Below are 11,162 nucleotides of genomic sequence, written 5' to 3'. Positions count from 1 at the left end.
CGATCTAAACCACCACCAACTACCATTGATCAGAACCAACGCCAACCACCGTTGATCTGAACCACCGCTGACCATCGTTGATCTGAACCACTGCTGACCGACCACCGTCAATCTGAACCACCGTCGACCACAGCCATTTGAACCACTGCGAACCACCACCAGTTTGAACCTCTGCCAACCACCACCATCTGAACCACTCCCCAACCACCATCACTGAACCACCACCGATCTGAACCACTGCCGACCATTGCTATCTGAACCATCATGGACCACCACCAATTTAAACATCACCGACCACGCCCGATATGAACCATTACCGCCCATCGTCGATCTGAACCACCGTCAAGCGTCGACCACTGCCGACCACCACCAATATGAATTACTTTAGTTGGATTTCGGTTTCAAATTTTTTTAAAAAGGGGATTTTGGTCATTACCAAAATTTCATTCCAATTCTAAAACTACATTATGTGAACCAAACAGACAAATTCCAATTTTTCTAACATATTCATTTCCAATATCTGTTAACCAAACAAGTGGTCAAATATGATAATATTTCATTTTAATTCCTTCAAAATCAAAAAATTTTAACATATTCTATTTCATTAAAAAATATTCTGCAAACCAAACACCTCTTTATACTTTAAAGTAGCACACACAAATAATAACCAACAAAAAACATTCACTTTAACCAAAAGGCCAAATTGCATGGAAAAAATAATGTACTTTAATTTGATTCCTATTTAGGTAACATACTTTCAAAACTTTCATTTTGGTATCGAAGATGTGAAGTTTTAAACATTTAAGTACCTGTGTAACCAGTTGAAGCGTTAACCGTTTTTCATACTGATGTGACGAGTGATGTGATATCTAACTCAACATTATTTGGTGACGTGGTTAGTGACATGAATTTTTTAAATCTAAAATTAGTCTTTTTTTAATTTAAAATTAGTCGTCAACCGGTTACCCGAGTACTTAAATGTTTAAAATTTTACATCTTAGATATCAAAATAAAAGTTTTAAAAGTACGTCACTTAAAATATGAATCAAGTTAAAATACGTTACTTTTTTATACAATTTATTATAATAAAAAAATATGAAATAAAAATATATTGCATTATGCATTGTAATGCCCATATACATTCTAAAGTAATTCGATATATTATAAAAAGGAACAAACTCCTAAAGGCAAAAGTAATTGGATATAAATACCCACCCGTTTCCACCCAGAGAGGTGCATCATTGTGGAATTAGGGTTTTGAATTCGGTGGGCGAGAGAGGCAGAGATCAGGGAATCATGGGTGGAGGTAATGCTCAGAAGTCCAAGATGGCCCGTGAAAAGAACTTGGAGAAAGCTAAAGCTGCCGGCAAGGGTACGTACTCTCCCCAATTCCATCCAACCCTTTTTCTTCCCATCGGTTAAAGCAGGACTCCCTAATCTATGATCTTGCTCTGTTCTTCCGTCCATATCTTCGATTTCTGTAATCACCTGATTTGTCCATATGTTTCAGCTGATTATCGGTTTGATCTTTAAACAGGAAGTCAGCTTGAAGCCAACAAGAAAGCTATGAGCATCCAGGTTTTGCTTTGATCTGTTGTCTCATCATCAATAATTTTGTTATATGACTTAGATCAATCAAACACAAGCTAAAACAATCATGTTCTGAAAATCGGCTTTCTGATAACTCGTTCCGTTTAGTGTTCCTTGAAGGAGGTATTAGGAACCCATGATTTTTCAATTAAAAAATTAATAATTCTCTGTGTTTCAACCTTTTCCGCTAGGATCTTTGTAGTTTTTCTCTCGCGGAAGGTAAAATTCCCAAATAGGTTGTACTCTTTTAGATCTGTTGGTGCGTGTTTCATATTTCATTGAATTACTTGCTGCTATATGTTCTTATCCTTGAAAAGAATGGCTACATTTGGACTGGTGTCAAAACGTTTTACTTCTCAACCTCAAAATTAGTGTGGATTTTAGACCCTTTTTCCTGAGTGAAAATGCCCCATGCACTTAAATTTTGGCCTTTGTAATATACAACAATATTTAAACCAGATTTGCGTTTGAAAAGCAATAGGTTCTAGAACAAGTTAAAGTGTAACTATTTTATCAGGAGAGCATTTGTTCTTAGTTGGAATCAATTAATGTGGTCATTCTTGGGGATATATAATAGAAAGTCCTTCTCAGGTTTAAAAAGGTTATTTAATCGTGCCCAAAATAACCGAGTATGATATGTTGATGAGCTTTTGGCTTATTTTAGCATGGTTTGCACCACTTATGGAATACCAAGGGATCGATATCTCAATGTGATTCTTGATGCTTCATACTTTGAAGCTGCTTCATCAGTTTCTCAAACCTTGGTGATTAACTTCATAGGTAGGGTACCATCATACCATGTAAGATAAACCACAAAGTGAAATGGTGTTTGTTTAAATAAGGAGAAAGAAACTACCTTGAAGAGTAATGGAACAACTCATATTTGAAAAGTAAAGCATAATTAGTTTAGAGTCATGGAAGAGTCTCCATAGAAGAAGAAATGTAAGATGGGTGCCCTTATAAACATACCTTCTTTAAAGTTCCTTTGGCTCGTATCCCATTAATTGGAAAAAAGAAACTAACTTTTGATCCATATAACACAGCAATTGACTGATTTCTCGAACTGGGTTTGATGTCTTGTTGGTGAGTGAACTTGGAACTTCTCTCTCTTGATTGGTGATACAATATGATGACCACCAAAAGGAGGCTTTACTGAGTACCAAACACAACCAAATTGTATGGATTATCATGTTTTTCCATGTGTGTGATGGAGGTGGATGATGGTGATTTATGAATGAAAGGTGGTGGTTCCAGTATGTGATGGACTATGAGATGTGAAGCACAGTGCAAAGGCATTGTGATCTCTGTGAAGCAATATGCCAAAAGTCATTATCTACATGTGCTCATGAATTCAGAAGGATTCTGACAAGTGCATGAATGTTAGGGCAAGCAGCTTTTTTTGAAAATGACAGTTGTATCAACATGGGAGGGTGTAACGTATCCATTGTCTTAGCCATCGTACATTCTTTCCAGTGGTTCTGAAAGAGAGTATAGTAATATGGAAATTTGGTTAGACATAGTTCAGTCCCACTTTAAGATTTCTATGTCAGCTTCAAGGGTATCTAATGAATGATTGTTTGTACATGGGAATACAAAATAAAGAAGATTGACAAATTGCAACCACAGCTTCAGATAACTGTTGAGGTGTATTTGCTCTCTCTATGAAAATTCTGTCAGTTTAAATGATCTCCTATTGGGAAAGAAGCTTGATTTTGTGGTATACAGGTTAAGTAAAGGATAAAACAAGACAACACTACCACAAATATCTTATCTGGTTCTATATGTCTATGATCCTGCTAGACTGAAGCCCATTATGTACTCTTGTTTGGCACTTCCATCTTATGCTTTGATCGTGTATTAAATCCGTTATGTTGCTCAACTTATTCATGTCTTGTATTTGAACACGGTAAACCAAATCCAAACAGAAACATGAGGTATGCTTGTTTACTTTGAAGATTGTGGGTGGATCATGAATCTAGACCAGCAATGAGATTATTTACATGAACAATTTTGTACGACAGGTGTAAGTAAAATTCAGATATCATATTATGATGTTGTTGATGTTCAACTTTTAATAGATTACAATGTTGATATTAGCATTATTGAGCAATTGTTAATAATAATAATTATGAATGTTTGGTGATTAATAAAAATTGATGTGTTATTGTGTGGTTGCAGTGCAAGGTATGCATGCAAACTTTCATTTGCACAACATCAGAGGTGAAATGTAGGGAACATGCTGAAGCAAAACATCCGAAAGCTGACGTGAATGCTTGTTTCCCGCATCTGAAGAAATGATGACGCTGTGTTTTCTTTGTGGTTGAAACAGTATGTCTATAATATCATCATCATCATCATCATGTGTGGCATGTTATCATCATTTTATGTGTTTGAAATGTTAGTAAAAGGAAGGACACCTGATTCCATGGTTTAAATAATATGCATATAATATATATATCTAATGACTGTTTAGTTCTGGCGATTCAGCTAGCATTCTTGTTCACCTAATGACATATGAAGGATTAAGGATATCCTATGGAAATACAAATTAGTAGGACTCGAACCCATATGAAGTTTTGACCATCTTGTAGGATTCTGAGGATGAATGACAAGTGAGGTAAATTGACAGAAAATGAGATATCGTATTATTCCAAGATTTAGGGGTTGTTTGTTTATCTCTTAATAGTTCCATTAAGAGGCAATTTTTGAATCGTTAAGAGGTGAATCTTGTTTGACAAAAAGAAATCTGTCTCTTAATGGTTTTAAAACTCTCTGAATGATTTTGTATCCTAGATCTCTCTTAACCATTAAGAGCTATAATTTCATTGTACATAATTACCAAACTATTATATTTTATTTTGCACTATATCATGAGAGCATTTTAATCATTCTGGTCATTTAATCATTTTGTACTAAACCATTCAGCAATTGTCAAACAGTCTCTAAAGATTACTCAAAGATTACTCAACAAGAAGGTTTGCACAATATTAATTAGCCACTGTGTTGGTTAATTGAGCCTTCAGATTTTGTACAAGGGATAAAGAAAAGCTATACATTTGATGTCAAAATTGCATTTTCATCCTTTTAAAAACTCTCTTTAGGGGATGCTTATTTGAAACAACTTATGCTTTTTTTCAAAAGTTCTTTTCAATTTATTATAAGTTATAATGGTTTGATTTCTTCAAAAACTTCTTATTACCGGTTTGACATCGGTATCAACTGTTTATCTAAATACTCAAAAATACTTATTATCGGTGCCACATTGAAGGAGAAGAAGACTCGCTACAATTAAATGAAGAATTACATCTTATTTTTTACATTTTTCATATATAATTTGATTATAAATTAGGGAAATTTACTCAAACTAAAGTCATCTTGCTTTTTAGCCATTTTATTACATTCTTATAATTAATTATTTAATTTAATTTATCTTTCTTATTTTTTTATTTTTTATTTTACACTTCTATTATATTAACACGTATAATCGTATATTAACTAAAATACATAAAAAAAATATGTTTCTTTGTTTATTAGTTATATCATTATAATCGTCTACTCAATACGTTCAAATGAGTTCAATATTGTTTCTTTATATTTAATCTTAAGCAATCCCAAACACCCCCTAAATATGTATGAATTATTTTTAAAAACTTATAATTTCTATCCTTTTGATTATTTATTTAAAATATAAAGATCACATTTGCATATAAACATATATTTTATTTATCAAGAAATACAATTTAGACATCTGGTTTCAATATCTACAAAAGTTACATTACAAAGTAGCTACTAAATTTTTCCATGAAATCCTATACAAAATTTGTATGCATATCAAATATTCAATTACAAAAGATAACATGTTATTTCAACATCCCATGCAAGCATATATATAACTTTTCACAATTCCTCTTCCCCTTACTATTTAGTTGTGTTCGACATGTAATGTACATTTTTAAAACATCAAAATGAGGGTTAGACCTTGAGGTCTAGTAAGAAATCCCTTTGTTTGTTATTGCATGGTGAATAATCACCAAAACCTATTTATAAACTCATATTTGTATCAATAAAAAATATTTAAATAAAACAAACCTCTTTTGTCGCATCAAAATGATGAGATATTATCCAATTATTGCATCAAATAACCAAACAACTTATTTATCGCATTATAATAAAAACCTATCACATCATATAGGTAAAATCATAAATTTCTCGCATCACATGGGTGATAAAACCTCATTTCCTCGCAACATACTGGTACGAGAATCCCATCTCATCGCATCATACTGGTGCAATGAGCCCAACTTGTTGCATCACACTAGCACGACAAGTCAACTTGTCGCATCACAAAGATGCGACAAACACAACTTCTCGCATCAAACTAATCGCATCAATAGGATGTGATAACCCAAGTTATCGCATCACACATATGCGACATCTCAAAATTATCGCATCATAAGGATGCAATAACATGCATCAACTTGATAAAAACCCAATTTTTATATTCCGTTGATTATGCGACCCTTATTCTGGTATACACCTCTCCTTGATGTGTCACCCTTGTCCCAAAATATACCTCTCCTTGATATGCTACCCTTATAACTAAAATACACCTCTATTTGGTATGTCACCCTTATTCTAATCACTTGATATAATCATATTCAAATATCAATTCATGCTAATAATAACATAAACTCAGTTTCAAAAACTCCCACGTAATCAATCACAAGAGAAGAAGATATGAAGATGAATAACAATAACCACAAGGGTGGTACCTGATTGGTTTGAGCTTGGTTTCAAAGGTCAAAAGTACCAGGAGGTCCCAGGTTCAAATCAAAGGAGAAATAAAAATCCCCTTATGGCCATGGAAGTTCAAATACGGTGACTCCGGACTATCTGCAAAGCAGATGGTCTCCCTGGGATTAGTCGGCTCTCATAGCGAGTTGGATATCTAGGTTAATCAAAAAAAAAATAAAAAAAAATAAACAACAACAATTATCCAAGTAATAATCACATATTCAACTTCTTCTAATCTCCCCTTTGTTTTTGTTTGCTTCGTATAAGAGAATACACAAAGAAAGCTTTCTTTTTTATGTTTTTCCTTATAACTCATGCATCATCCCCTTAAGAACGTTGGTTTTAAGAATGAGTGATTGCCCTTCTCCGACCCTTACTGCCCAACCTGACAGCGGACAGCTAATGCGTTCCACTTATTGAACAGGGTTCTATGGTCGGTCCGTGACCCCTGGATGCCGAAGGCGTCCTTGGGGTAATCTCGTAGTTCCTACGGGGTGGAGATGATGGGGTCAGTCCATGAATTTTCCTTCCTTTTGCCGCATTTCGCTCAAAGAGATAACATAAAATCTCATATTATCATGGTTTAAAATAAGAAGGCGGTGAGGTTTTTAAAAAAGATTTAAGCATATAAACAATTTAACCCCCTCAACTTTCCACTATTTTTAAAAACAACCCCTAACCGAATAACCGGTTATCACAAATGGTATAAAATGTAAATATTAAAAAAGAATAAGTTGTTTTAAATAAGCAATCCCAAACACCTCCTTATTCTAATTCTCCACAAGATCCACCTTCTCATCTCTCTCATCAATCACAATTCTTTTTATTTTTATTTATTTTAATTTTTAGAAAATCCTAACAATTTTTTTATTTTAAATAATTCAATATTTGAACTTTATTTTGAATAATAAAATCATGAACCATCTCTTTTTGAACAAACAAATCATTAGATTTTTAAAAATTGGTTACCTACATTTTTTTAATAAGAAAATTATTTGTAACCGACTAGAAATATCTTAAAGTAAAAAAAAAACCTAAATTAATTTTACCATTTTCTAACCCCATGTTATTCAAACCCCCACACCCAATGACATCACTTCCCGTTGCTATCCGTCGCTGCCCCATCGTCGTCCGTTCTCCATATCGCCCATCGCCATCGTTGGCCCCTGCCTAATCTTCCCTTTTTAATCTTTTTTTTCCGTTTCGATTCTCCTTAATTTTAAGCAATTTAATAGAGTACGTATAAACATATAAAAAAAGGAGTAAAAAATCAGAAAGAGGAAGATAGATGGCAGAGGCCACCGACAGTGATGAGCGGCGGCGATGGATGGCAAGGGCGCGATGTTGTTTGGTACTAAAGATTTTGAATGATTTAAGGTTTGGGAAGAGTAAAACTGGTTTATATATTTTTACTTTAAAACATTCTTAGCCGGTTACATATAACTTTTTTGGGTTAAAAGAATGTAGATAACTAATTTCTAAAAATTTGATGATCTGTTTATTCAAAAAATATATATTGGGACTTAATTATTCAAAAAAAAAGTTCAGTGGTTTTAAATTTTCATTCAAGAAAAAAATTCAGAGACTTGATCATTTAAAATGAGAAAGTTCGTTAGGTTTTTCTGAACTTTTTTCCTTTAATTTGATAAGATTTTTACTTCAATTTAATAAATAAAAGAAACCATGTAAAGTTGGGTTGGACGGTTTACGATATTTTTACAATCCAATTATATAAGACGGTTGGAAAAATCTCAACCCAACCCAACCTATTCAAAAGTATAGCGTAACCTTGCAGGTTGGGTTGACGGGTTTGTAGTTATATAAATTTGACGAATGAAACACTTTATAAGACTTAAATTTGTGTGGCCAAACTATAAAGCGTCATATCTAAAAGAGTTACAATAGGTTTATAAGACGTTTTTGAGCAATTCAACAAGTTTTTTAGAACGTTTTTTGTTTTACTTTTTAATTAAAAAACTTATGCCTCCTTAATTTTGAAACTAAATTATCTTAATATACTATATATTTTAATCAAATAAATTACATGAAAAAAACGAGTATTTCATTTTCTTCGATTTGACATCCATCTTGATATAGTTTTTTTTTGTTTTAACAGCTTTTACATGAAATGGTGTATTTGTGTGATATTCATCATGAATATTTATGCATGTTCCCATGTATACAACAACTCTTTGATACATCAATATGATATTCATCATGAATATACAACTCATTATAACATTCATCATGAATAATTATGTATTTTCACGTGAATTCAACAATTTTTTAATATTTATACATGTAACACCTCAAACCATATTTGCATAAAACCATATAGTCCATTTAACATGAAATACAAATATACAAATTGGTCTCAATATAAACAAAATGCTACATACAAAAGTAACTACAACTTTTTCATTTACACAAAGTACGTGACTTGCTGATATAACAAGTTCTCAAGTACATGCATATTAACAGCTTCCCAAAATTCATAAATGTAAAGGAATCATAACTTATTCACATTTTTCCATTCTCCTTACTTTTCATATATGTCTCACCTGTAATGCATATTTTTAAAACAAAATGTGGGTTAGACCATAAGATCTAGTGAAAAATCTCTTTTGATTGTCATTACAGAGTAAAAATTACCAAAACATTATTTGAAAGCTTATATTTGTATTAATTACAAATAAACAATGTTTTTATTGAAACAAACCTTTTTGTGGGCATCATATAGATGAGACAACATCATCTTATCGCATCAAACCCATTGAAGTACCAAAGTTATCGCAACAAACATAAAACATACTAACTTGCCACGCCTCATAGATGCGATCACATTTTTGTCACATCATTCAGATGCGATAATATGCTTCCTCGCATCATACTGATACCCTTATCCCAAAATACGTCTCTCCTGATTTTGTCACCCTTATCTTAGAATACGTCTCTCCTAATTATATATATATATATATATATATATATGTACAATAATGATTTTATTTTTGAATAAAATATAAATWTGAATATATCATAAAATTTTGGAAAAAAAATATCAATGTTAATATCAAATCAACTATTTAAAAGTTCTCATTTTTTATGTAACTTATTTAATTTATTTTTTTATTATAATTTAATTTAAGTTAAATAACGAAATGATTTATTTTTTGTTTAATAATATAATATTTTATAAAGATAATAATTAAATATTCTGTTATAACTCAATATTATCCTAATTATATTTTAGATTTTTTATATTTAAAATAAGATGTTTATCCAGTATTTGATTATGTTCATCTGCATTTAGTTACACGAATTCATATATGAAACTTTAATAAGTTGTACTTACGCACAATCTACTTGTAATCTTGAGTTTTAAGTAATATGCATTATTAAACAATACTTTACGCATAAAAAATGGTTTTTAAGAGTTTTGTCAAATGTTTTATAATATAGTATAGATTTAAGTTTAATAATGAAATAATTTATTTTTGTTTTAATAATATAAATTTTATAAAGATAATAATTAAATATTCGGTTAGAACTCGATGATTATCCTAATTATATTTTAGATTTTTTATATTTAAATGAGATGTTTATCCTGCAGTTAGTTACACGAATTCAGATATGAAGCTTTAATAAGTTGTATATACGCACAATCTATTTGCAATTTTAAGTAATATCCATTATTAAACAATACTTTACGTATAAAAAGTGGTTTTTAAAAGTTTTTGTCTAATACTTTATAATATCGTATAGATTTCGATGATAAGGAATCCATAAAGTTGTTCCCCTTTTTTTGAGATTATTGATGAAACTGTATGAAAAGGTGGTGTTGTGTTAGAAGTTCCGAACGGTTCAGAAGTTCAGTATCGAAATTGTCGAATGGAAAATGATGGCTTGATAAGTTCTTGCATTTTAATATGCAACCTGCAAAAACGGTTTGGGTTTCAGATGACGTTATCAAAGCCCGATTGGTGGTCCGTAACCAGTCCGAAGAATTTGTGGTTGGATCGGATCTTTTATGAGCACATAAAGCCACCGATTGGTGGTCCGTAACCAGTCCGAAGAATCGGATCTTTTATGAGCACATAAAGCCGGGGTCTTTTCTTGAACCGGACACGAATAGGCCTTGAACGTCTCCTTTCGTTTTGCTCACTCACCCTGGATCGGGTTAAACAAACAGAAAACAAAGCCTGGTTAATGCTTTTTTTAAAACGAGTTTAACAAGCTTGAAAAACTTCTTATAATTGAACTACAGATTGGTCAGAGGCTGCGCGAACGCAAGCCTCCACTGCCACAAATTATGACGTAGGTTCGACCAACTTGGGCCGACCTTAGGCAGAAGCCCCTCCGAACGGTGCAATGGAGGTCCGCAACCTAGGCCATGGACCTTCTTGATCACCCAAAGACCCCGTCCAGGTAAGTGCCTTTTCATATGCTCGTCGTTTTCTTTTATAGCTGTCCTTCCTCTTTCCACTTCTCTTCGTTTCTCCGATGTGGGATCAAATCAAATGCACCAACACATGCCAAGGTTCTCAACTACATCAATATTCCAATTAATTACTAATAATATATATTCTTTTTAATTAAATAAATAAAATTTGATTTTATCTTTTTTTTAAAATCAATTGTCGGGGCCTTTTACCTAAACATTTACCCGGTAAGTACTCACCGGTAAAATTCAACACTATCGCTTACTTACCAAACAATATTTTATTCACTAAAACGTATCGTATGCAACAATTTATCCCGGTAAGTGCTAACCATGGTAA

At 32.4% G+C, this 11,162-nt stretch overlaps 1 protein-coding gene and 1 non-coding gene across 2 annotated transcripts; one reads left to right on the top strand and one right to left on the bottom strand.

Moving 5' to 3' along the window:
• Positions 1–1,214: 1,214 nt before the first annotated feature.
• On the top strand, positions 1,215–4,070 carry LOC112526333 (uncharacterized protein At2g23090). Its single transcript, XM_025136597.1, has 3 exons — positions 1,215–1,372; positions 1,538–1,578; positions 3,769–4,070. Exons 1-3 carry the CDS (start codon positions 1,297–1,299, stop codon positions 3,886–3,888), a joined length of 237 nt encoding a protein of 78 aa, XP_024992365.1. The 5' UTR covers positions 1,215–1,296; the 3' UTR covers positions 3,889–4,070.
• A 6,583-nt stretch (positions 4,071–10,653) lies between these two features.
• LOC112527089 lies at positions 10,654–10,817 on the bottom strand. The gene has a single exon (XR_003070712.1). It is a non-coding gene; the product is annotated as a U1 spliceosomal RNA (small nuclear RNA).
• Positions 10,818–11,162: the final 345 nt, after the last annotated feature.

The sequence above is a fragment of the Cynara cardunculus genome (genome assembly GCF_001531365.2).
Source record: "Cynara cardunculus var. scolymus isolate 2C chromosome LG 14, CcrdV1, whole genome shotgun sequence".
Lineage (NCBI taxonomy): Eukaryota > Viridiplantae > Streptophyta > Magnoliopsida > Asterales > Asteraceae > Cynara > Cynara cardunculus.
The sequence above is the reverse complement of the archived record's forward strand: the minus strand, read 5'-3'. Positions and strand labels throughout refer to the sequence as shown.